The following is a 27,981-nucleotide window of genomic DNA, read 5'->3' as shown; positions in this document are numbered from 1 at the left end:
AAACCACCAGCTAAAGTGAGATTCAGTTGGTAACTCTAACCTCGTCAGCTACAGGCAAGTACTAGCTTACCTGTTTCTTAAGTTCTGCCTGAAAGTCCCTGCGTTCTATGGGTGTGTCAGCTCAAGAGACTGACATCCCTGGAAAAACCCTGGGTTTAAAACCTCAAGTTCTGCACATATGACGCTAGCAGAGCATGCTCATATGACACACTAGCAGAGCATGCACATATGACACACTAGCAGAGCATGCACATATGACATTAGCAGAGCATGCTCATATGAAACACTAGGAGAACATGCAAGTGTGGCCCCCAGCAGTCTACACAGGGCAGCTCACAATTGCTGGTAACTCCAGTTCTAGGAGATCTGAGCCCTCTTCTGGCCTCCTTGGGTACTGCACCCACAACATAAACCCACAGCCAAGACACACATTTAAAAATAAAAACAAAATCTTAAAAATAACAAAAACCCCTTCAATTCTAGACGGATCTTTTATTTTCCTTTTCTTTTTGAGACATTGGAGACAGGGTTTCTCTGTGTATCTTTGGTGCCAGTCCTGGAACTAGCTCTTGTAGCCCAGGCTGGCCTTGAACTCACAGAGTTCTGCCTGTCTCTATTAAAGGCGTGTGCCACCACTGCCAGGCAAGAGGGACTTTTTTATTTACACAGAAGCCACATTTTAAGTAACAAAAACACCCCCATATGCCATCAATTATAGTGTATTCACAAGACTCTAAGTGACAGCTTTTCAGACCACACTCCTGAAACTGTTCCTTGGTTAATAGGTTTTAGAAATTCGATCTTAAGTTCTCTTGTTGGAGTTTCCATTAGATCATGTGACTGAAAAGTCCTGTGTTTTACATAACTCAAGGTTTTCAATCTTATCACTGCTCCCAGTCACTTCTAAGAACTCTTTTTAGAACACAAAATTGAGACTAGTCCACTAGTTAAGTTAGCTTCTACTGTGACAAGCACACGCCTGTGGTATGGCCAAGAGTATGTCAGATGCTTCTCTCCACTGTAATCATTACAGTGATCAAAGGCTCGAGACCGCCCCCTTTAGGAGAACAACAGGAGCATACACTCCTGCTCATTTCACAAACAGAAACTGATGCTCCGGATGTCAAGACTCATTCTGTACCATTAGAAGCACTGTGACTTCTCAGCAAGACTCAGGCAATGGGGACCTGCTTACATCCTCTGCCAAAGGAGACAGGCATGGGGGCACACACCTTTAACCCCAGTAACTAGGAAGCAGGAGTATGAGGGTCTCTGTGAGTTTGAGGCCTTCCTGGTCTACACAGGCTTAAGATACAGCGCTGCTAACTGCTGAGGCAACTGCTTGGCTGTGGTTAATCAGGCAGCCTGTCATCTCATCTTTCCTCCCTACACACGCTGCCCTGTGCCACCTCTCTTCTCATGCTTTGGGCCAGTGAGAAGCCCTGAAGGGTGCTGCAAGGGCAGATGTTCTAGAGACATAGCTACCAGGACAGAGGAGGCAGGAGACGTGGTGGTGTCTTTACCATTCCTGGGAATCTCTTCTAGCTGCTCACTGATGTGTGGCAGGAACTTTCTGTCTGTATCCCTGAAAACATTGCACTAGGAACAAGTGCAATGGTCCCTCAAGGAGCTCTGGGGGGAGGGGACTTCTTCCAAGGCTCATGGCTCCCTGCCGGCTAGATATGGAGAGTAAGGCTTACTTAATGGATTAGAGGAACCTACCGTCCCATGGATGTTGAAGTTCTTGCTTCTTGGTGCAAAGACATTCTGGAAAGCCTTCTGGTACTGAGGCGCAGCTGTCCAAGGTGAGTGGGGTGCTGGAGTGGAGATCATCATGAAGAATGGCTCAGAGTTGGACTTGTAGTCGAGGAAGTCCAGGGAGAGATTGGCCTGACACACACAGAGAGTTGTCATCTCCTACCCCCGCCTAGCAACTGCACATCCAATAGGGAAGTTTCTCTTGGCAGACAGTGTAGCTACGAATCTCTAATGTATTTCACGTCACAGTCATGCGCAACACACCGCTGGAATAATAATTTGGTTTGGACAATGCTTACAACCTTGACATGTCTACCAAGGAAAGCAACTGAGACCTTAACTTTATAAGACCTAGAGGCTGTTATGCTCCCCAAACAGTAAGACATAGTAAATTGTCTATTTTAGCATTAACTTAAATTAATGATCGATATATGATGCCTCAGAGAACGTTAAGAGAGCCAGTGAGACGGCTCAGCAGGCAAAGGTGCTTGCTGCCAAGTCTGACAAACTGTGTCTCCTCCTAGACATCCCAACATGGTGGAAGGAAGGACAGAATTGATCCCAACATGGTGGAAGGAAGGGCAGAATTGATCCCAACATGGTGGAAGGGCAGACTTGATCCCACATTCTTTAATCATTTCATTCTAGCCCATTCATGCCCTCGTTTCTCCCAACACTAACTCTAAAGGGCATCTGTCTTAATTTTCACACCACAAGCTCTACAGCTTCCTGTGGTTTTCTTCAAGACTCACTTCTGTTTGGTCACAGCACTCACGATGCCTCCCCCCTTGTCTGTACTGGTTACTCTAACCTCCCTCAGGCTTCTGCTCAAAAGTTACCTAAGTTGCCCTTTACCTTTGTCTAACCTATCAGCCCCTAACCCCTAACATGTGTATACACGAACGCACACCCCTCCGAGGAACTGGGCTTTGCTCACTTATCAGGGAACAATGGCTGCACCACGCGCTAGACTGTTTGAGTAAACACTCTGGGACGATTTCCATCACACACGTGTCAGGACGGGAGGGTTCCACCTCCACAGAGCCCTGAAGGACATCTGCGGAGTCTCTCTGAGGCAGCCACTAGAGTCGCAGGGATCATGAGGAAATGAGACTCGAGACTAGCTTATGAAGAAAACACCCTCTGGAGGTTCTGATCAGCTGCAAGTATTTTATGGCAGAGAGACCTGTCCAGCTGGCGTCTGGCCCCAGCGCTCACCAGAACGTCCGTCAGGTAGTCCGTGCTGTAGTTCTCACCGTGCCTCCTCGCCTTCCCGTTGATGGACAGCGTGTAGTTGTAGTACTTAGAGTTCTTCTCCTGTAGAAAGGAAGTAAAATCAGCAGCCGAGTCCAGAGCGTGAGCGCCTGCTGGGCTCGATGAAGTAAGAGGGACAACTGCTCAAGCCAACACTGAATGGGGTTCGGGGGACATCACCATAGACTAGAAGAGTTTCATTAGTCTGTGTGATGTTAGAAGCCAGACATGGGTCAGGAAGACCAGCAAATTACATGGCTCAGCCCACTAATGGTAGGAAAAACACTAGGAACAGAGTGACTCACCAGTCAACAGACCGTCATTAAGGAGACAAATAGTTTTCCATAAAGTGAGACTTCTGTTGGCATTGGGGCTAAGTCAGAGCCTACATGTTTTGCATCTATTTTGTATTTTGCATCTAGTTGCCACTGACCTTAACAGTGACTTACCAAGGCATACCAGTAACTCCAGCCCAGGGGGACGTGCTCCAGGCCACCTGCGTCTGGGGCTCCGTACTGAAAAGACAGCCAAGCAGGAGGTTAGAACTCCCTAGATATGATCAGATCAGAAAGAACAGCCAACCGAGCACAGCTTTCGGCCAGGGCCTAAAACACAACAGGCGTACAACTGCCCCAAACACACAAAGTAGTTAAAGAATAAAGAACTCCCTAACTCAAGCCATTTCTTCAGTGGGAGTCAGGAACTCTGGTCACTGCTAAATCCTGCCTGCTAGCTGTTCTGAACAGCCAGTGTGCCATTCAATCATTTAAATGTACAGAGCTGGTCACATTACACAAGCTTCAGATTTCAATGCAGAGGCTGCATCTGAACACTTCTGAGAGAGCACGGCTGCACCTATGCTATGATGACATGATAGCTCTATGATACGACGTGTGGCCTGTGAAGCCCAACACTCACCGCCTGGCTACTACAGGGGACCTCTCATGGGGTGAGAGTTGAGCTACGACCGAACAGTCTAAATGACCCATGGCTGGTAACAGCCAAGAGAATCAGACCATGGACCATTAGTTCAGCTGTCCTGATGAAATCTAAGTTTGAAGGCCAATTTACCCGGCCAAATGATTGTAAGTGACTACAGTACACTTTCCCTACCTAAAGACAGTTAGTGCTGTCATTTAAGGAGAGACGGAATCTCTGGAAACGTCATCACACATATCAGATGACCTTCAGTGTTCAAAGCAGCCTTGTGGAGGGCCGGACCACATTCTCCATTGCTTCTAGGAACAAAGGTAGAGATTGACCTCTGTGACCTCAAGGTGTGGTGGTACACGCCTTTAGTCCTGATGCCTGGGAGGCAGAGGCAGATTGACCTCTGTGACCTCAAGGTGCGGTAGTACACGCCTTTGGTCCCAATGCCTGGGAGGCAGAGACAGGCAGATCTCTGTGAGTTCAAGGTGTTGTAGCACACGCCTTTAATCCCAGCGCACGTGCTTGGTAACTTACTACTGCTGCGTCCCTGCCTACTTCCGAGGCATCATCTGGGATAATGGGCAGCGGACCAATCCAAGAGTGACACGTCAGAAGCGAGGACTGTTTCCTTTATAAGGGCTGGGTTCCCCTCATTCTGGGTCTCCGCCATGTTGGCTGATGCTCGCTCTCCCAAGGGGCATTAAAGCTTTACTGCAGAAGGATCCTAAGTGCCCCGCGTCGTTCTTGCTGGCGAGACGGTAGCGCGGGACACAGCCTAAGTTCCCTTCTGGCCATCAAAGGTCCCTGACCCCACGACAGAGCGTCTTTCTACTTTGCATGATTCTCTCAAACTGACTCACAGGTCACAGAGCTAGGGTTCTTCCTCCCTCAATGACAGGGAGGAAGGAACAGAGAAAATCCAGACCAGATATAGACCTCTGGCTACCACAGGACAAGGGTGTGAGAAAATGCACACTGTCTCTTCACCCTGCACTCCAGCCATCACTAAAGAACCCAACACAGCACAGTTGCTAAGAAAACTGAGAGCCAGAGGGTGGACTTGGGGCTAGGGACCTCGAGGTGACAGGCCACAGTGAGGCATCACCCGCCCAGCCCCACGAGGCCAGCCATGTGTTCCCACAGCCGCACTGCCCATGGGGCTGTTCCTCTGATCAGTTTCCCCAGTCTGGTCGTTCAGTCTGTTCTCACCCTGAGGTAAAAAGGAGATGCACACTGAACTGTGCTAATTAAGACACGAGTCCATGAGACCTGAGCTCCCCACTTGATGCTGAAAGAAAGGAAATGGAAAGGAAGATGCTGTGACAGCCATGTGACCAGAATCCCTGGTGAGAACAGGGAAGCAGAGACAGATAGAAGAGCACTTAGCACAATTTGTAAATAAATGCCGTGGGGGCTGGGTAAGAGGAAAGTAACTACAGAACCCAAGCACATGTGTTTGTCTGCTGAATGGGCAGGTCAGCAAAAGGCTGCAAATAACCCTTTAATAGTATGACTTGAATTGATACCAACGAGAAAAAAAATTATTCTCAGGAAATATACTAATTCACATTTAAATGCCATTGTAGGAAAGGAAAAGATCATCCAACACACCTCATTCAAATACTTCCCAGCAAAAAAGGTTTGATAACCGCACATTGATCTGAGGATGGCGGGAAACGTGCTTGGCTCCTGGATCTTCTGCCAGGACCTGCTGCTGCAGTTTCCCTCCAGAGTGTTGTTCACGACGTGATGGTTGTGTGGGTACTTCCCAGTCAGGATGCTGGCTCTGCTGGGGCAGCAAAGAGCGCTCGGCACATACTACAGGGACGGAAGAAAGGGTGAGGTTATACCTCAAAAAAAGGCTCCCTGAGAGGGAAGAGGAAAGCACTTAATGCTTGCCTTTTAATTCCAGGGTCTCCTGGAGCAGAGCTCTCTCTACACACAGCGCACTCCAGAGCTGCTCAAAAGTCATTCATCAGAAACAACAGAGTAGATTAAAAAAAAAAAAAAAAAAGTGAACGAGTTGTTACTTGAGAAGAGGGGGCCATGAGAGAGGTGGAAGAGATGGGGTCAAAGTGGGGGCAGTTAACAGGGCACATATACCATGAAAGCAGAAGGAAGGACTGCTGGGGGGGGGGTAACAAAAGGGAAGTGAAGATGAGGAAGGGAACAGGCGCGCGCGCACACACACACACACACACACACACATGCGCGTGCACACACACACATGCGTGCGCGCGCACACACACACACATGCGTGCGCACACACACACGCACACATGCGCGCGCACACACACACTGTAATTAGACCCTTACTTTTGTTTCCTAGCACAAAAACTGATCATCTGGAGTTCACGCTAGCATCTCTGTTTCCTTTTAAGTACTTGCTACTGTTTTCCTGCCTTTCAAGTTGGACTTGGACTACTTTCCCCTTTAGGTGCTAGGACAGAAACATCAGGGCCCAGCACATCCTGAGTGAGCGTGTGCTCCCTCAGCGAGCTGAGCCTTCAGCTCTGACTGGCCTTTGAAAACACTCAGAAGGGTGACGGTCTCCACATGAACATTCACTTTTTCCTTTTTTTTTTTTTTAAGTCAGATGTGTTTGTCCTCTGTAACTTTTTTTTTTTAAGTTTTTGCCTTAAAAAGATTTTATTTATATGCGTGAGTATGTGTGCTCACGAGTGTGTGTCATTTGTGTGTGGGTGCAGAGGGTGTCAGGTCCCTCATAGTGGGGCCATGGTTACATGGTTACAACCATTGCTACACGGTCGATGGACCCACATTCCAGTCCTCAGGACGGTGCAGCAGGCAGCTGCCACTGCGGGACCTCCTCTCCAGCCCTGTCTCCTGTCACTCTGACCCAGAAGGGAGCTTCAGCTGGGGGATCGTCCAGATCGGTGTCCTGATTGTGAATCCACACAGGAGGATCCAACCCAGTGTGGGTGACACCATTCCCCAGGCGGTTGGTACTGGGCTGTATAGGAAAGCTAGAAAAGCCATCATGGTGGACACACCTTTAATCCCAGCACTCAGGAGGCAGAGGTGGGTGGATCTCTGAGTTTAGGACCAGCCTGGTCTATACTGAAATCCTGAAAAACAAAACGAAACAAAAAAATGAAAGCTAACAAGCCAGCAAGACCAGCAAGTGGTCTCCCTTGACGGTTCCTGTTTCAGGCTCCTACTGGAATTCCCCGACTTGCCTCAGCTATGACCGGATCAGACCTTTCTGCCCCCACGCTGCTTTCGGTTGTTGTATTCCACTGCAGTGGCGGAAAAGAAACTACAGCATTTCCCTTTCTGCTGTGACCTTTTATGGCCAGTGTAGCATTATTACTGAATTTTCACATTTCATTTCAGTACTGGGTCAGGCATTCCTTTCTTTAAAGACATCACCTTTATGGGTTTGATCTCTGGTACTGACACAAACCAACCCTATCTTGGGGCCGGATGTGTAACCCAGTGGTTGGGCCTGAGTACAGCAGCCCTGGTATCAATCCCAACACCAAATGACACACCATTGTGATGGTTCTTACCCAATCTTCATTCTAATCATTCTAGATAATATTTAAAATCACTTAACTGGATCTAAAAAAAGTTTTGACTTTAATTAGAACTATATTTTATAATAGTGTCTTCACAAAGAAAACAATGCACCTAGCAACATTATCACACATTCCCCAAAGACAGGGTCTCACTATGTAGCTCTGGCTGTCTTGGGACTATGTAGACCAGGCTGGCCTCAAACACACAAAAATCAGGCTAACCCTGCGTCCTGAGTGTTGGGATTAAAGGTCTGGGCCACTATGCCTGGGTTCTTTGTATAAAACTTAACCATTTACGGCCACCACTTGCGATTCCTGGAGTGAATTTTCTGCTGCTATTATTAGGAATGGAACTTTTTTTGTTCCATTTTTCCCCCCCTGAAAAAGTCTCACTATGTAACCCGGGCTGGAACTCAAACTCACAGAGATCTGCCAATCTTGCCTCCTGAGCGCTGGGATTAAAGTCACGCGCCACCACCCTGGGTTCTATTTTTAAGTTGCTACATAGAATGAGTTTTCCTGGTGTTAAAAAAAAAAATTCAAAAGAATGGAAATAATTGTCATTTTCCCACAGTTTTATCTACTTCTGAAGATAGTAATGGTAGTCCAGAACCCTAAATGACCAATACCGAAGTCTTATCCCCAATTATGCCGAGTCCTTCATCTTCAGCGTGATATGCTAGTCTGGAATACTCATTGATAGTAAGACTGCTGCCACACAGCTACCGCGATGAACGTCTCCGCTTCTCCTGTGGACAACACACCCCAAATCATGTAGAACTTACTGTGGCTCTACACTGGCATGTGCGTCACATGTACCAATCCATGTAACCATGGTAACCCTGAGGCGGATGTACAGATTTCATTGAAAACGGGGAAACAAAAAACCAAAATGCAGGTGAACAAATAAATAAGTAGCTATTCAAATTGGGCAATCTGGCTCAGAGTCTATGCTAAAACCCAAGCACAACACTGTGCCACTGCTCGGTGGATTTCTTGGTAGGAAGCTACCACACCACCACTTAGGAGTTTTCTGTAAGGTTAGATTTTGGGTCTCTGATTCCATACATGCTGCATATGTGTTCTCAGAATGTTCTCTGACCTTTGTCGGAGTCAGCCAGCAGAGTTCATGGAACTTTTACCCTGTAACAATTTACATAGCATAAATGTTCTTGGTTTGTACAATCTAGTTTCAACCCTCAAGCAGCAAGGATCTCAATAAAATACCCTAGTGATATGACAGGCTAGAATACCAGCCATTAGTCGAGTGCACTGGTGCACGCCTTTAATCGTAGCATTTGAGAGGCAGAGGCAGGCGGATCTCTGTGAGTTCAAGACCAGCCTGGTCTACAGAGTGAGTTCCCGGGCAGCTACAGTTACATAGTCAGACCCTATCTCAAAATCAACAACAACTCATTCCCCAAAACAAAACCCAGCAATTAATTTATCATTTCAATGAAAAGAATTAGTAAGACCCCTCAGGCTAGACCTTTTGCTGAAAAACACAAACAAAAACCCTCCCACATAAACCACACTAGAACCCCAGTGTGAGTGTTTCCTCCCAGAATGCGATAGGAAAGCTAACAACACGACTTTGGCTTCTACACTTACAGCGCTAGAGAAAGTCATCCCCTTCTCTCCAATGAGGGCCTTGGTTTTCTTCAGCGGTGTCTACAAGGGAAACAATTCCTTGTTAAACAATGCTTGATAAAATAAAACATACAAACAGCACTTGTGTTTGGTTACAACTTTGATTTATTTCATGTGTATGGATGTTTAGCCTGCCTGTGTATGTCTGGGCACCATGCGTACTCATGCAGTGCCTGCAGAGGCCAGAAGGGGGCACTGGATCCTCTGGATATGGACGTACAGGCAGTTGTTAGTGGTTGTGTGGGTGCTGGGAACCAAATCCCGGTCTCCTCTGCAAGAGCAACAAGTGCTCTTAACTTTTCAGCCATCTCTCCAGCCCCTTTTGCTTTATCTTCGTCATTTATTTGATCAATTCTGACACAAAGCAAAAGAACAATGGTTTTGTAGATGAACCAGAACCAAACAGGTTTGGTTACAATCAGATGAACCCTGTGCAAGCAGGAAGCGAAGTTCACAGCTCATAGCACGCTGACTGCAGGTAATAAAATCACAGTGCTCTCTTATTATTGCCGATAACCCCAAGGCATGAAATGATCTGAAAGGAAACCTGCACATCACTCATGCAAAGACAACACTTAAATGGAATGTTGAAATGTCTGGAAACCAGACAAGATCTCAAGGCTCGCAGACTGCTTCCAAGCCTCCACAGGTAATGACAGAGCTCTGACAGTGAGCCCCCTCAGTAGCACACACACTCAGTCAATCTTGAACACCATTCCTTCAGGGCTAGGAATTGAACCAGGGCCTGGTGCACCCAGACAAATGCTCTCCCTCTGAGCTACAAATCCAGTCCTATTACTCTGATTATATTCTTGCTTTTCATCTTTTGTTCAAAATCTACAATGTTTAAGTACTGGGAAAAGTCAACTTCATCCCAGAGGACAGAAGTTTGAAGGCAGTTATTTAACTATTAATAAAGGTACACTGATCTTGTTCACTTTCTAAACAGCAAAAACTACCACAATGAGGATCTTGAGGTTCATGTGATTCTGAATTCTCTGAAACCCAAGAACAGACTAAATACAACCTTACGTCCATCTGGCACAGGATTTCCTTGAAGATTGAGCTTCCAAACATACACCTCGGCTAACAAAAGACTCGCTTTCAACAATGTGTCACTTTTCCTACTGATCTACAAGCCCAAGCTGCCTACAGTCTCCAAAGGACAATTTCAACTCATTCAGGTCAAGCTTTGAAGATGCCATGAGGAGATCGCAACCTGTGGGTCGCATAGCAGATATCCTGTATAGCAGATATTTACAATTCCTAACAGTAGCAAATTACAGTTATGAATTAGCAACAAAAATAATTTTATGGTTGGAGGTCACCACAACATGAGGAACTTAGTGAAGGGTCACTAAGGGGTTGAGAACCACTGACCTAGAGGAAGACCCGGGACCGAGAGGGAATTCAGTTATCAAACTGTCTGAACACATGCAAAACTACTAGACACTATTTGTTTTCCAGGAAAATATAAATGTGTGATGCTAACACATTTGCTAAATACTTTGTGTGCCACACACTGATTGAGGCAAAGGCACTTAACAAGGCCCTGACCTCACTGTACTGTTCTAGGACCCGGACAACTGAAGGTGACCAATCACCTCAGGTAGTAGCAGGTGCTACAAAGGGAATCCAGCAGGTCCAAGTGGCACAGCTGCTGGGCAGGAGGCAGGGGCTACTTCAGAAGAGCAACTGAGAGGGCCCTTAAAGGAGGCAACCTTGCTGAGGTGCTAAGCTTGCAGGTAGGGCCAAGGTCATTCATGGGCCGAAGAGGAGGAGCTTACAGGCTGAAGCAGGCAAATATCCTAACAGAGAAAACGGGAAGGAGTCAATGTGGAAGAAACAGCTCAGGACAGAAGGGGAACACAAGGTGACAGACAGCACAGGGCTTCATAGGAATTTCAACTCAAAAGTTTACGTTAATAATCTGTGCATGGCTGAACAGGTCCCGAGCAAGAATCGCACGGTACTGAATGTATGTGTCCGTGCTAATCCGAACTGACAGTGGCTGGTCAGGCGGAAACCACGTGATGGTGGTAAGAAACGGCACACTTACTCTCATGAGCAGATGTGCAACGTTACTTATCACGCTAAGCAAATTCCCTTTCAGAAACACGGAAGGCGCCACTGACTCTCCTGATCCCGCACAGCAGCGCTCTGAACGTCCTCAGACTTGCCTTTGAACAATGGAAGTCATCTTGCTTTAGGCAATGCCGGACATATTTAGTCTTTCCATCCACTTCCACACGGCTCCTGACCAAGCACCCCTTTTCCTAGAGTGAAGGATTAAGAAACAACCGTGCTTTTGTGGACACCGTACCCTGAGAAAATTCGTAAGAGCAGAGACCCTCGAATAATCCGCGGGACAAAGGCTATGAAATGTCAAATGTGAAAGATGCTCTGACCACAGATAAGATGGACAGGGGCCCGAGAGACGGTTCGGTAGAAAAGTGCACTGGCTGCGCTTCCAAAGGACCCAGATCTGATTCCCAGCACCCACAAGGCAGCTCACAACCATCTCTGAGTCCTGTCTCAGCACATCTGACCCCTTTTGGCCTCCGCAGGTACCAGGACACACACATGGCTGTACACATATACACACATATGGGCAAAGCACCCATACACATTTAAAAAAAAAAAAAAAAAACACGGTGCATGCCTGTAATCCCAAGTCTTGGGAAGCAGGGAGATCAGGATTCAGGTACACCCTCAGCCTCACAGCGAACAAGTCCTCCTGGACTATGCTGGACAGTGTGGTCAGCTTGACACAAACTAGTCATCTGAGAGGAGAGAACTTCAGCTAAGAAAATGCCTCCATAAGATCAGGCTGCACACAGAGCATTTTCCTAATTAGTGACCGATGGGGAAGAGCCCAGTCATTGTGGGTGGGGCCTTCCCTGGGCTGGTGGTCCTGGGTTCTGTAAGAAAGCAGGCTGAGCAAGCCATGGGCAGCAAGCCAGTAAGCAGCACCCTCCAGGGTCTCTGCACCAGCTTTCTTCTCCAGGATCCTGCCCTGTTTGAGTTCCTACCTTTGGCTTCCCTTTATGGACTGTGTCTATGGGTATGTGAGTCAAACAAACCCCGTCCTCCCCAAGCTGTTTATTGTCACAGTGTTTCATCCCAGCAATAGTGTCCTTAAGTAGGACATGGATTGTCTTGAAAAAAAAATAAAAGAAAAAAATTCACAATAGATGAAAACCTTATGATATCAAACTGTGGTCTGAGTCAGCGTGGGTGTGCTGGTGTGAGCCAGGGGTGCGTGTGTATGGGGGTCCTAACTGCTTACTTTGCCAACGATTACAAAAACTGAAACACAATTCCTCTCTATGGTAAAGACACTTTACATGAAGTTTTACACGTAAATTAAGGAATAAGGGTGACCTCCCCACTGACAACATTCCAGAATGCCACTGAAGACTCAGATCACAGCGTGAAGTGCCTCCGTGGGTGTGAGTACCAGATGACAACGTGGCAAGGCAGGGCTACCACAGTGTTCTAGCAAAGCAAATAAGACTGCTGCCCCTCCGGGCTTCTGTGATGTTAGAAACACAAATATAAGACACCTCACACCTTGCCTGGTACCAAGGAGTTTCTCGAACACCATTCCTGCCTCGGCTCGCCACCTTATCCTAGCTGACACTCAGTGTCAAGACTCTGAAAGAGGCTGCGAGAAAAGTCAGAATTCTCTCACGTGCCAGGGGCTGCAGCTTTGAAACAAGCCAATACAAACACCACCGCAGGACTCAGGGAACTGAACTCAGGTTGTTGACGGCCCAAGGACTAGAGGCTGCAGGTTCAGCTTGTCCCCTCCATCTGTTCTGGTTTCTCAGGCCAGTCTATATATTTCTATTTAAAAAAACAAAAACCTAGGCTAGGTGGTAGTGGCGTATGTCTTTAATCCCACCACTCAGGTCTACAGAGTGAGTTCTAGGACAGGCTCCAAAGCTACAGAGAAACCCTGTCTCACAAAACAAAACAAAAAGAAACTAGGGCCAGCGAGATGATTTATGGAGTACAAGGAAATGCGCTGCCAAGCCTGAGAACTTGAGTTCAGTTCCCAAGACCCACATGGAGAAGGAGCAAGGTGACGTCCTCTACCTCCACGTTCAGGTCACGGTGGCATGCGCACACCCCACACCCCCAAACACAGAATCTGCTGAGAGAAAGAAGCAAACAGAAAAGAAAGTTATAGAGGGCAAATAATACCCCGATTACCTCAACTACACACGGCCAACGGCTGTGCTAAGAAAAGCTCACTGAACTGAGAGCACCTTATAGCGACGCAGGGAATTTGGTTTTCAACAGTAGTTTTTTTAAGCTTTGAAATCCCAGGACGCGTGAAGCAGAAGCCATATCTCTGTGAGTTCAAGGCTAGCCAGAGCCACGTAGTGAGAGTCTGTCTCAAAAAAAAAAAAAAAACCCTCCCCCACAAAAAACAAAAATTCCCGAAAAACAAACAAGCAAAGAAAAAGGAATTAGGAGAAGAAAGCTCTGGGAGCAGAAGGCTGTGAGACAGCTGGAGTGATAGCAAAACCTAACATCTAAAAGGGAAATTAAATCGAGACTTTCAATTCAGGAAATGGGGGTTAGCTCAAACCGAGAGCACTGGCTCAGCAAGCATGAGGCTTTGGGCTCCATCCCCAAAACCAAGAAGAGATTCAGCATCCTCGTGGCTCAGTGGAAACTACAAAGCAACGAGACAACGGTATCTACGAGGAAGAAGAGAGAGGCTGTGGAACTGAGTGGCCACGCCGACACCTTGAACACCAGGTAGCAGAGACGGTCCACGGAATACAAGGCACACATTACTTCATGGTTCCGGTTCCGAAACCTATGGCCCTGCTTACCATCATCACATGTGACACACGGAAAGCCAAAACGTTGGCAGCCACTCTCAGCTGATTTCACAACTCACAGACCGGCTGGGACCAGCAACTTGAAGGGCACTGAGCCTAGGGTTGTTACCACAGAGGAAAGGGCAGGACCCTCCGGCTTCGAGAGTTTTCGCAGCTTCAGCCATCAGCTGAGAGCCAAAGGGGAACTGAAGAGAGAAGGGAAAGACTTTTTTTTCTTTAAATGAGAGCACTGCTGACCCAGGAAGAACGGTGGAGGTTTCCTCTTAATCCACCTCCTACTTCAGAGCCTTGGGCAAGACCCTGGAATGGGGGGGGGGGGGGGAGGGAGTTGGTGTGGATGTTCCCTGAGGTCAAATTCCAGAACCTCGAAAGAGCAGAGGTGACTCTGGGAAGGAAATGAAGTTGCATGACAACACCCATTAGCTATAAAGTGGAGCCCTGACAGAAATGCCTCAGTCAGGTATTCAATTAGGCTGATTTTTTTTTTCTTGATGCTTCTTAAGCAAAACACACTCTATCAACAGCTCCACTGCCCGCCAATCACTCTGGCTCCTAGCATCACTTATAGTCAACACAGAAGCACAAATGCCGACGTCCCAGCTCCCTCGTGAAGGGGGCTGACGAGGCCTCGGATCTCCCTGATCCATCTCTGGCCTCCACAGGTTTGTCCTGAGCGGTGAGTGGACACTGCAGCAGGAAGGTCCGGGACTAGAGAGAGCGTGTGCATGGTGCGAGCGTGCGGGTGAGCCCAGGAGAGGAATCCAAGTCTTTCGGTCCGGCCGAGCACACCCATCCACGGCCAAGGCACCCAGCAATGGGGGGATACGGGGGAGTGGGGGAAGGGCGTGGAGAGGCGTTACCATGCCGCCGAGCTCCGCGTCTTGGTCGTCGGTGAGCAGCAGCAGCACGTTGGGCCTGCGAGCCGCCCCGACGAGCCCCAGGCAGGAGCCCAGCAGCGACAGCAGCAGCAGCACCGTGGGCGAGCGGCCCGGCTGGGGCCAGGCTGCGGACACGAGCCGCATGGCCGCCGCGCTCCGCGGGGACCGAGAGCGACAGACCAGACACCGAGTGCGCGCAGGCCGGCCGGGTCAGGCTTGCTCTCCCTAGGCGAAATCACGTGAGCCGGGGGCAGGGGGTGGGGCGCGCCGTCACGTGACGGGCGGCCGGGGGCGGGGTCTGGGGAGCCGCGGAGAGCTCCGGCGCTGGGCGGCTGGACAGAGCTAGGACCGCGCGGAGCCCGGGCCGCGCCGGTTTCTGCTGCTGGGGGCGGGACGGCAGGGGACTGGGGACGAAATCAGGGGGCAGTCGGCTCACCCGCCCTCCAGAGAGAAGGAGCTCCTCTCCTGTGTACACAGATCAGCTGGTGGCCAAAGTCCGGGCTAGTTCCTGGGGTTAATGACAGCTCTGCCTGCGTCCTTTGACTTTTCACCTTTCGAGATGAAAGTTCTCATTCGGCTCAGCTGTTGTTATTCTGCTTAGCTTAGCTGGCGTGTAGTTTCAAACAGTTTAGGAATATCTGAACAACTTTACGCTAAATAGTTCTTGGTGGATGTTTTAAAAGTTAATTACGTTCTAATACACATTTATTTTGGTGTATTTTGTGTGCTCATGTGCATTCTGCGGCATTTGTATGAAGGTCAGTTCTTGTCTTTTAGTGAGTGGGTCCAGGGGACCGAACTCATGTTCCTAGGCTTGGCTGCAGGTGGCTTTGCATGCTGAGTCATCCTAGCCAGGCCTCTTTGATGAGCAAGCCTTCTTGGAAGCTTTTAGACTGTGCACTATCAATCGCAAGAAATCCTTTGCTTTGTTGAATAAGGCCTCAGATAAATATTTCCGGTTGGCTAATAAGTTAAATTGCTATTAGAGCTTCCTGTGAGATTGGTACACAGAATACCAAAGGAGTAGAATGTTTCAGGCAGGGCAGAATGTGCGCTGTCATTTGCCATTCGGTTAGGGATTGGACTTAATACCTTTATGTGTGTTAGTGTTTGCCTGCATATATGTTACTATGCTTGCCCAGTTCTTGGGGAAATCAAAAAAAGAGCATCTGATCCCTGGGACTGGAGATCGTGAGGCACCATGCGGGGTTCCTGGAAACTGAACCGGATTCTCTGTAAGAGTGACCTATGCTCTTAGTCACTGAGAAGTCTCCCCAAGCAGCTAGACTTAGTACTTTTAAATGTGTCCTTATTTCGATTAATTCTTCGTTAGTTGTCTAAGGCGTTTTCCTTTTGATTTTTTTTGTAAGACTTTAAGAAAAAGTGGATAAAGTCCAACTTTTAGATGACGAATTCCCATGAAAAATTCCTTATAGGATAAACACTATTTCCCCTAAAATCTTAGGAATGTAAATCTCCTTCACTTACACCCTCCTCCCACCACCCCTGAGAGACAGAGTCTTGTTCCATAGCCCAGGTTTGTTCTGTTGCCCTAAACTGTCACTTAGCTGTTTCAGCCTCACGGAGTGCTGGGACTTCCGGGTGAACCGCCACGCCCATCCTTCACTTGAACTTTTAATGACCTCGTAGCCACGCCCCTAACCAGGATGGACTGACCAAGCCAAAGTAACCCTCCTTGTTGTGAACAATTAGGCGCTGAGGGAGAGAAGCGTGTTCACACAGAGACGTGACAGCCAGTGCAAGCCTGTAAGCAAGGAAACCCCGACACCAGCAAAGAAGTGACTTGGGACCTCTGGCAGACTAGTGAGGGGGTGGGGAGAAGGATATGGACGCCCCAGCAGAGCCTTCAGGAGCTTTTCTCAAGAAGAGCTCAAGGGGGCAGTAACAGAGATGCCATCTCCTGTCAGAGGAAGGGATTACCTTTCTGTTGGGTTGTTGGGGCAAGCTAGGGTCTGGTAATAATAGCCCACTGCCGTGAATGAAAGTCTAAAGAAGTTTTTCTCATGGAATTAATTTTTTTTTTTACATTTATTTAGGGAGCAGGTAAGTGTGCATGCTGTGTGTGTGTGTGTGTGTGTGTGCGCACGTGGCAATCAGAGGACCATTGAGTTGATTCTCTCCTACCATCTAAATGTCAGGACTGAACTCAGGCTATAGGTTCGGTGGCAAGTACCTTTGTCTGCGGAGCTTTCTTGCCATCTTATCGGCATTTCTCTTGAATTTTGAGAGATTTGCTTCTGTGTAAGACACCATCAGGGTAAGGTAAGACACATTCGTGGTAAGGCAAGGCGAAGGATGCCTGCTCATGTAGAAGATGTGACAGAGGTCCCTGTGAGGAGGGCTGGAGTTGTCTTCCCAGAGGCCAAGATTTCCAGGGCCAGGCAGGAAGCAGATCAGAAGAGTGCTACCCTCAAATAAAACAAGGCTACATTCAAATAACCTGCCTTAAACACATGTTTCGATCAACCAAACAGGAGACCTCACTTGCCTTCCAGAACAAAGCCCCACACTCTTAAGACTAAGAAAACTAGGTAATAGTGTGAAATTTGTGATGTTTTGCATTCAGTAGAACTTACTACAGAGGTCTCAAAGTGGAGGAATGTGTTTCACAACCAGGAGGAAGTGGTTGCCTTGGAAACATAAGTGACAGGGATGGAAAAGGTAGCAGACCAGGGCCCCAAAACACCCGATAGAACTGTCCAAGTTTTGGTTTTTGTTTTGTTTATAGGAAAATATTAACCTAATGAAAACAGGGAGATTTTTTTTTTTAAAAAAAATGTAACTTACTAGCATGATATCCCAAATAATTCACTGTCTGAATTCACAGATTAAACAACAGGAGGGAAGTGAACAGAAGCTGACTTGAAAACATAACAATAGAAAATATCCAAAGTAAAACAGATGAAAACACAGAATGGGAATTAGGGGAAAAAAGAAGAGAACTTTTTTTTTTTTAGGAAATAATAGTTTCAAAGTGCCTAAATTTGGAGAAAAGAAGATTTAAGAAGCTCAACCCCATGCAGAAAAATCAGAGACATTTTTCCCCCAGGCCTTGTGGCGAATACCTGTAATTCCAGCTCTTGGGAAGCTGGGGTACGAGGGTCACACATTTGAGGCTAACCTGGGCTGGGTGGTGGGGGAAGAGCCTTAAGAAAAACTTCCAGGTAACCACCTACTTCAGTGTAAAAGGCTTAACGCTAGCTTTCTAGGCTGGTAACATGAATATTCACTGCCATTCAGCATTGTGGTGTTAGTGACAGCCAGTGCAGAAGGAAGGAAAAGAAACAAATGTCCAAGTATATCCTCAGATGGGGGTAGGGACATAGTTCTCCGGGTAGAGGGCTTACCTACTAGCATGCAAGAAGCTCTATCCATGCCAATCCTAAGGACTGTATCAACTGGGCCTGGTATCTCACACATGCAATTCAACTATAATCCCAGCACTTAGGAGAGGACGGAGGAGGACCTGAAATTTAAGGTCACTTCCAGCTACTCCGATAGTTTGCAGCCAGCCTGGCAAATTAATTAACTGATTAAGGATCCGTAAGGAGATGCATCACAGTAAAAAAACATCGGAAGACAAAGGGGGAAAAGCAGCAAGAAAAACACGCTTACCGATTACACGGGGCTCCAAGAAAACCGGCAGATGACACCTGGGTGAGTCCCCTTGGCCTCTGTCTGCCATGCCTCGTCCCCGGTTTTAGCAATATGACTTTGAGCATACAGATTCGGCTGTAGCTCCTGTCAGAGTTTTCAGCAGTTACAGGGTCAACCATGACAAAAAGCCCTCTCTGGGGCCAGTGCTGCTCAGACGTGGTCACCGAAGTCTTGTTCTTCTCCTTCATCAGCCTCTGTGCTGCACAGTCTCTCAGTGAGGTTCAACTGCATTATCCACATCTACGTTCAGTGACTCAGATTCAAAAACATTAAGTATTTCTTCCAACACAACTTGCTTAGAAGCTAGATGTCAGACTGGAGAGACGATGGGTAAGTAGCTAAGGACACTTACTGCTCCTGCAGAGGACCTGCTAGGACCTTGGGTTCCTAGCATCCAAGCTGGGTTCACAAACTGCCTGTAACGCCAGCTCCAGGGCTGTCGGCCTCATCTCTTCAGGTACCCACATACACATGTATGTGCTCACTCAGAGCTCTACAGACACATATACATAATAAGTAGAGACACATACACATAATAAAAGGAAATCATTTTAAAAGGTTAATAACAGAAATTAATGAACTAAGGAGTAGGAAGAAATCAGGGAAAACAAAAGGCTCAGCAGTTATTTCTTTGGGAAGATTTAGCAAGACAGGCAAGCTGGGGGTGACAGACAGACAGACAAGCTGTGGCCCCAGCATCCCTCAACTCGAGGAGGCCGTCTGGACCCAGCAGGAAGGACCGTGGAGATGATTATAGTCGTGCATGACCTCAGGCACAGTTAGGTGAGTGCAGCAGCCTTGCTCCGTAATGTGTCTCTGCTGGAGCAAACACAAATCCCTTCTCACCCAATCAGAAAATAGATTCTGAAATAGTTCCTGTTCACGAGGAATTCACAGCAAAATATATTTACAGCTTGGTGTCAAGATGATGTAAATGATCCCATGTGTAACCATGTGCCACCGTGTGTCACAACACAGTCTAAGCAGATGTGGACTTTGTGCCTCCTACAGAACATTTTTCTGTGGATTATGTTGCTGGCATTGGGATGATCACACACACTAAATAAGAAATGACTAGCATGTTGGAAACCTGGTGATCTATGCTTCAGGGTATGGGAGAGGGGCAGATCATAGGAGCCCATGGAAGTCAGAGGTGTTGGTGTTGTGGGAGTAACTTCCGCTGCCTCAACCAATAGTCGTTGAAATACGAGCCCACAGTGCAGCGGGGAGCGACTTCCGCTCCGTCAGCCAATAGCTGCTGAAATACCAGCCCACTGGGGCGTGGTATATTTCTCTTTTAAAAAGAGAAGCATATCCGGAATAGGCCCTCTTGGTTCCGGCTTTTGGTTCCGGTGCTCGGTCTCAGCTGCTGCTCCCGGCTCCTGCTCCAGCGACTAGGCTCCCTTCCTGACGGTTTATGGTGTATGTAAGTTTTACCCCCCGCCAAATAAATAACCCCTTAAAACATAACTGGTGTGGGATTGATTCGTTAATAATTGGCGCCCAGCGTTTGGTTTAAGAACCGCCCCACCTCCCCACCCCCAGCTCGGCCTCCCAGGATACACAGGTCCGGACAGTCTCTGCCGGCTTACTTTGCCCTGTTCGGCACGGATTTTTAAATTTCTCCTTGCAACGTGAGTCAAAGAGCTCACAGCGCAAGCTCCCTTTGAAGTTCCAGCAAGCTGTTTGAAACCCATAACTGATTAGGAGTGCTGAAAGCAGCTTGACCCTTAATCCCGGCACAGGGACACGGGGCCCAAAGCACTAGGCCTCTTTAGCAACAGCGCAGTGGCTGTGTCACGACCCTCTGCATCCGGTTGAACAGAGCAGCAGGGCCTTGTTTATTGCCTTGTTTTTTGGCCACTAGAAGCTCTCTGACCTTTTGTGATCTGTGGATTTAACCTCTGGATTTGAGTGTATATATTCTAGAGTTTACTTTCTCAATCAACACCACTGCCACGTGGATTCAGGTGCGCCCCACCTCCTACTGGCAGGCAACGGTCATTACAGGTAAGATTTTTCTTTTCGGTTGAAAATAAATACATACATACATACATACAAGTACAATTTCCTTTGATTGAAAATGTCGGAAAATATTACTATCCAAAAGTTCAATGGTTTTTTCAGTTGCGCTATGGAGGATATTCTGAAGGATGTCTCAGATATTCCTCTTACTTTGTTATTCCTGGGATCTGTTGCTTTTCTGGTGTTTGGCTATTTTATAAGAAAGATACAGTCCTTACAGACTGAATCTACAATGCTGAGGGCAGAGATTAAAACCTTAAGAACAATTCAGACTGATACCAACCTCCTCAAAAAAGAGTTTGGAGATTTCAAGGAGGAAACTAGATCAGAGTTTGGAGTTTTCAAGCAGGAGACTAGATCAGAGTTTGGAGTTCTCAAGGAGGAGAATAGATCTTTGCTTGATATGACTCGGTCAACTGGCCAAAATATCAAGAAGGTACAGTCTGATATTGCTTCTTTAGAAGGGAGCGTCACTGCCCTGGAGGAGGGGACAACCAAAATGATGCATAACCTCCAGTCCATGACTGTAAGTGCTGAAACATTAGCTGAGAGGATTATAACCATTGAATGTGAAAATCGGACTTTATCAAAAGGGTATGATAGATTAATTGACAGGATTTCCATACAAGAAGGCACAGTACATGCCATGAGGATTATGTCCAAGGAGGATATCGTGTCTCTGACGGACAAGCTCCATGCCTTAGAATCGTTAATGAAGGCTTTGGAGCATAATACTGGACAGGAGATTCAGGACTTACAGAAGGCAATGGTGAGCAGATTTAATAAGATTGAGGAAATCATAGACTCTGATGAACAGGAGCAAAAGGTAGAAAGGCAACCTTCACCTCAAAAAACTCTCAGTCTACATAGAGTTATACCTGCCTTTCCAGTAATAACATCAGAAAAGATAACTGGCTCCAAAAACCCTAAGGTCGTTAAAGAACATACATGGGAGCCTATACGTATGAATGATCTGAAAGAATTTAAACAAGCAATTGTGAATTATGGACTACATTCATCCTTTGTTAGGGAGATGTTAAAATCCTGGGCTCTGAGCAACAGGGCCACCCCTAAAGATTGGAACCAGCTCACATCAGCTGTCCTTGAGAACGGACCTTTATGGCATTTCAAATGCCTATTCAAACAAGAGGCCAGACTTTTACAACAACAAGAATCAGCGAAAGGAATTGAGGTTTCTCTAGATCAAATTCTAGGGGAAGGACCTTACTCTGATCCTCAGGAACAAGCTCTTTATGATGAAAACATTTTATCCATATGTGCTACAGCAGCTCTAAGGGCCTGGGACAGGATTCAAGACTCAGGTCAGAGAGTAGAATCGTATGTCAGGGTCAAACAGGGTCAGAGAGAACCCTTTAGTGACTTTTTGCAACGACTAACTAAGGCTGTACAAATAGGGATACCTGATCCAGAAGCAAGAAATATAGTAATTGAGTCTTTGGCTTATGAGAATGCCAATGTAGAATGCAAAAGGATCCTGGGGCCTTTAAAGCTCAGATCAGCGCCTTTGGACGAATGGGTTTTACATACAATGAATGTTGATACATTTGATTATAGCAATGAAACATGGGTACAAGAAGCAATTTCCAAAGGTAAAAGGAGACATCAGATTACAAAATGCTTTCATTGTGGCAAAATGGGACACATGAAAAGGGACTGCAGACAATGGAAGTCCAGGAATAATGCCTCTTCTAGGAATAACAGGAATAGGAGGACTCAGCCTTCAGGTTTATGTAGGAGATGTGGAAAGGGCAGGCATTGGACGAATGAGTGTAGGTCAACAAGAGATAAACAGGGCAACCCGTTGCCATCGGGAAACTCAATAGGGGGCCTCTCGAAGGCCCCCATGGCAAATGTGGTCCAGTCATTTCCGATCACTGCAGAGAACATGCCTCTTCAGGGAAATTAGAATGCCCCATGCCTGCTGTTAAAAGCAATAACGGCCTGAAGGATGAGTTAAATGTGGTGAATGAATCAAGAAATCTAAGAGGACAAAGTAAACGAATATTCTGGCAGACTTCTATAAATGAACAAAGGCCACAGCTAAGAGTGTGTGTAAATGGCAAACTTATTACTGGCTTACTGGACACAGGTGCGGATGTAAGTATCATTACACCAGAGTCTTGGCATCCGCATTGGCCTCTTCAGGAGGTAGATATTCAGTTCTTAGGAATTGGAACCCTATCTCGAGTAAGACAAAGCACGAGATGGGTCAATTGTATAGGTCCAGACGGACAAATAGGAAAACTAAGGCCATATGTAGCAAATATTGCAGTGAATTTGTGGGGCCGTGACCTATTGCAGCAATGGAATACCCAAATTAACATTCCTGCTGCTTCCAGAGCCCATATTTCTGAGGACAATATTACAAGATATTACAGATGGCGGAAACCAGCCATTAGAGCTATACAAGAACACAACACAATTGATGGCTCTTCAGAGGTACCAACAGCCATGCCTCTACAATGGTTGACTGAGAAACCAATATGGATTAAACAGTGGCCTTTAGCTGAGGAAAAGTTACAGGCTTTAGAACAGCTGGTACAAGAGCAATTAGATGCTGGACATATAGAAGAATCTACCAGCCCTTGGAACTCTCCTGTGTTTGTTGTTAAGAAAAAATCTGGTAAATGGAGAATGGTGACAGATCTTAGAGCTATCAACAAGGTTATTCAACCTATGGGCCCTCTGCAATCTGGAATTCCTCTGCCCTCCCTGTTACCAAAGGGATGGCCTCTTATAGTTATTGATCTGAAAGATTGTTTCTTCACTATACCATTACAAGAAAAAGATAGAGAAAAGTTTGCCTTCACAGTGCCTACCTATAATAACTCTCAGCCTGCAAGGAGGTACCAGTGGACCGTCCTCCCACAGGGAATGTTGAACTCTCCCACCCTGTGCCAATATTTTGTAAGCCAACCATTGAAAATTATACGCAAACAATTTCCTAAGTCCATAATATACCACTATATGGATGATATCCTGATATCTGATCAAAACAAAGATACCTTAGAAAGGCTGTTTGAAGAAGTAAAACTAGTATTACCTAAATGGGGATTGCAAATTGCTCCTGAAAAAATTCAGAGAGGAGATTCTGTTAATTATTTAGGTTATAAAATAGGCTTACAAAGAATTAAGACTCAAAAGGCACAAATCAGGAGAGACCGGTTACGAACGCTTAACGACTTTCAAAGATTATTAGGAGACATTTCCAGTCTACGACCAGCTGTTGGGATAACACCTGATCTAATAATTCATTTAAACAAAACCTTAGATGGTGACAAAGATTTGAATAGTCCCAGAGAGTTAACAGCTGAAGCAGAAAAGGAACTGATGATGGTTGAGGAAAAATTACAGGAGGCACATGTAGATAGGGTGGATCCAAATTTTAGTTGCGTTCTAGTTATATTGCCTTCCAGAATTTCTCCTACAGGAATTTTAATGCAGAGGGAAGATACTATTTTAGAATGGATTTTTTTACCACACAAACCAAGTAAAAAATTAAAAACTTATGTGGAAAAAGTCTCTGAATTGATTATAAAAGGAAAATTGAGACTTCGTCAATTAGCAGGTATAGACCCATCAGAAATTATAGTGCCTTTCACTGCTGATGAGATAAAAAAGTTGTGGGAAGACAATGAACCATGGCAAAGAGCTTGTGCTAATTTTTTGGGAGAAATCAATAACAATTACCCAAAGAGCAAGAGACTTAACTTTATAAAGAGAACTTCTTGGATCCTCCCTCGAATTGTCCGTGATGCTCCAATAACCGGAGCCCATACATTTTATACCGATGCTAATAAATCAGGGAAAGCAGGTTACAAATCAGAAGAATTGAGTAAAGTGGAACAAAGTCCTTATGATTCTGTCCAGAAAGCAGAATTATATGCCATCCTTATGGTGCTTAGGGATTTTAAAGAACCTCTTAATATAATTACTGACTCACAATATGCAGAAAGAGTTATTTTGCATATTGAAACTGCTGAATTTATACCTGATGATACAGAACTGACCTCATTGTTTATCCAGGTACAAGACATGATCAGAAACAGGCTCTGCCCTATGTATATAACGCATATCCGATCCCATACAGGTCTGCCAGGTCCTCTAGCACAAGGTAATGCAGATATTGATCAATTATTGATTGGTAGTGTGCTGGAGGCATCTGAATTTCATAAAAAACATCATGTCAATAGCAAAGGCTTGAAAAAAGAGTTTTCTATTACATGGCAACAAGCTAAGGAGATTGTAAAGAAATGCCCTACTTGCTCTTTTTATAACCAAACACCATTGCCTGCAGGGACTAATCCAAAGGGTATTAAAAGGAATGAAATTTGGCAGATGGATGTGTTTCACTTTCCAGAATTTGGCAAGTTAAAATATGTACATCACACCATTGACACTTATTCAGGCTTTCAGTGGGCAACCGCTTTAAGCTCAGAAAAAGCTGACTCAGTAATCACACATTTATTAGAAGTTATGGCCATTATGGGTATACCTGCACAAATAAAAACAGATAATGGTCCAGCTTATGTATCTAGGAAAATGAAACGATTTTTTGCTTATTATAATATTAAGCATGTTACAGGTATACCATACAATCCTACAGGTCAAGCCGTTATAGAAAGATCAAATCGTACTATAAAGGATATGCTAAACAAACAGAAAGGGACGAAAGATACCCCCAGAAATAGATTGCATAATGCTTTATTAACCTTGAATTTTCTTAATGCTAATGAGAAAGGAACAACAGCAGCAGAGAGGCATTGGATAATGGAAAAAACTTCTGAACTAAACCAACCTGTTTATTTCAAAGACGTGCTGACCTCTCAATGGAGGCCAGGAGATGTGCTGCGTTGGGGAAGGGGTTTTGCTCTTGTTTCCACAGGAGAAGAAAAATTGTGGATACCATCAAAATTAATAAAGGTTCGATTTGAAGAGGAGAAACCTCTTGGAAAGGAGAAATGACAGCTCATCCACAGTGATGATATTCATACAGTTGGTAAGAAAAACATATAGAATGGGGGCAGGGTTCTGTTCTTATCTCCACAGGAAAACACTGATTTTTGAAAAGTTCAAGGGACCCTGGATATCTGAATACTGACAGATGGAAAATAATGGCCCAATAAGGACTATCAAGAAAACTGAATAGGTTCTGTAAGTAAAATATACTAAATCATATTTCTAAATTTATAGAGCTGGTTTTAGAGTTGGACTCTGGCTCAGTCCCTCTCTAATTCCAAGCCTGTTGTTAAAAGAAAAACCCAGAGTTTCTGGAGTCTCTGTCTCATGTCAAGAGCCATGATATGGGACAGAAAGGAATATGAGTTTAGAAAACATCTTTACTTTTCTTCATATCTATCATACCTTTCATTAAATATGTCTATCATGTCTTTTATTGAATATATGTATGTCTGTATATGTCTATATGATTAATATATGATTATATATTATTATAATCATATAATATATGATATTAATATATGATTAATATATATGATTAATGTTTAAGTTTTCCACAATGAACAATAAGTTTTTCCTGCAGTGACATTTGAAGTTTCCAGGAAGAAGATGGGGCCCCATAACAACAACTCCACCTGGTTGATATGACATCATGATACTGATAGCGCTACTACAAGACCTGTTTTGAGTACCAGCTGCACAAGACGATTCCAACGTGGTTAGCTGAAATGATGCACATCTTGTACAACATTCTGGCCAGTACTCCACAAAATACTCAGAGACTATTTGCAATTTTAAAAGACATTGATCTTGAAATTTAACCATCATTTTGCTTTCACAGGATCCCCCAGAAAGAACGTCGCCCCCATGACAGCTGGAAGTAATTCTAGAGAACGACGTCCCCTCTCCCAGTAAAGTTTGTCCTTGGGTTTAGGGACATCATTTAGGGGTTGGTTATAATTAGTATAGGGTTGAGGGTTGGGGGAGGAATTTTATAAGCGCAGGAATCCAAAAAAAAAAAAAAGAGGGATAATTGGATTATGGGATAATAGCTTTGTACTTGTGAGTTATTGTTTTTAGACAAATATATTGGTATTGATTCTTATATATTGATACAAACTTAAATTATGTTGACTATTTTAGGCATGCATGCTTCTACCTCTGTTTAAAATACTTTTATGTATTGACATATATATATTGTATTGATATATGTATATTTTACCATATTGCATTGTACACTTCTACCTCTGATTAAGATACTTATATATTGTTTATGTATTGATATATATATTTACCATATTGCAATGTATACTTGCACATTGTTTATACTTGGAGGTCATATTGTCCCCATTTATTGCACAGTTGTTTACTATTTCAGTCTTTAAGTTAGATAGATATTGAGAATAATATAGATCAATAGTCATCTAAGTTTGTCATTTATAATTAGACTAATCAGGTTCTTTAGATACATAGACATTATATTCAGTATAGATAGATAATCTTCAACCTCTTCAAAGAGCTGTAGAAAATGGCCTTTAATCTAACTCAGAGTTCTGTGGTAGGGAGACACAATCGCTCCTGGCAACACTGATCTATTCCCGAGAGAATGTTGAGCACCAAAGACACTCCACCTGGAGCCTTTCTTCTTGGCAGAACTGGCCTTTGGGTAAAGAAATGCCCATACCTCAACTACTGACAGAGTTACAGAGTATCCGTAAATGGATAAAACAGGACTGTCATATCCTGCCAAGACAGGATAAGATAGTTTTGAAAAGTTCCTTGCCTTTGAAAATGGTATGTCAGTTACGTTAGGCCTTAGTCAAAGTTGGTTGCTTCAACGCTGCAAACGTGATTTTGGGTGTTTGCCCAGGTAGCCAATTGTCTATGTGATTTGTTACATGTTCTGGAAGTTTGATTGCACTTCCTAATAACTCAGGTAACATTATTTCCCTTCTCAGATCTTTGATGGGATTGAAGATTATATAAACGTAGTTACTTTCTTTTCATGACGTGGCCAAGTTATTTCTTATACAAGACTTAAGCTAGTTAGAATAGGATATTTGTATTTATTGTATATAATTGTGTAGGTTTGTACTTGCTGTATATAATTTCGTAGTAGGCTTAGAACTCTCTTACTTAAACAAAAGGGGGAGGTGTTGTGGGAGTAACTTCCGCTGCCTCAACCAATAGTCGTTGAAATACGAGCCCACAGTGCAGCGGGGAGCGACTTCCGCTCCGTCAGCCAATAGCTGCTGAAATACCAGCCCACTGGGGCGTGGTATATTTCTCTTTTAAAAAGAGAAGCATATCCGGAATAGGCCCTCTTGGTTCCGGCTCTTGGTTCCGGTGCTCGGTCTCAGCTGCTGCTCCCGGCTCCTGCTCCAGTGACTAGGCTCCCTTCCTGACGGTTTATGGTGTATGTAAGTT

General features: G+C 45.3%; 1 protein-coding gene across 1 annotated transcript in view; it reads right to left on the bottom strand.

Annotated features, from left to right (window-relative positions):
* Gns (glucosamine (N-acetyl)-6-sulfatase) overlaps positions 1 to 15,047 on the bottom strand; it is a 35,104-nt gene extending 20,057 nt beyond the window's left edge. Inside the window, exons 1-6 of the mRNA XM_087902122.1 lie at positions 14,854 to 15,047; positions 9,096 to 9,155; positions 5,554 to 5,760; positions 3,462 to 3,527; positions 2,977 to 3,075; positions 1,723 to 1,890 (exon numbers count right to left, since the gene is read on the bottom strand). Of these exons, the coding sequence (XP_087758248.1) occupies positions 1,723 to 1,890; positions 2,977 to 3,075; positions 3,462 to 3,527; positions 5,554 to 5,760; positions 9,096 to 9,155; positions 14,854 to 15,015 (762 nt within the window). The 5' untranslated portion in view covers positions 15,016 to 15,047. The remainder of the gene's footprint in view (positions 1 to 1,722; positions 1,891 to 2,976; positions 3,076 to 3,461; positions 3,528 to 5,553; positions 5,761 to 9,095; positions 9,156 to 14,853) is intronic.
* Positions 15,048 to 27,981: the final 12,934 nt, after the last annotated feature.

This window comes from Myodes glareolus, chromosome 26 (genome assembly GCF_982192425.1).
Source record: "Myodes glareolus chromosome 26, mMyoGla1.1, whole genome shotgun sequence".
Taxonomy (NCBI): domain Eukaryota; kingdom Metazoa; phylum Chordata; class Mammalia; order Rodentia; family Cricetidae; genus Myodes; species Myodes glareolus.
The sequence above is the reverse complement of the archived record's forward strand: the minus strand, read 5'-3'. Positions and strand labels throughout refer to the sequence as shown.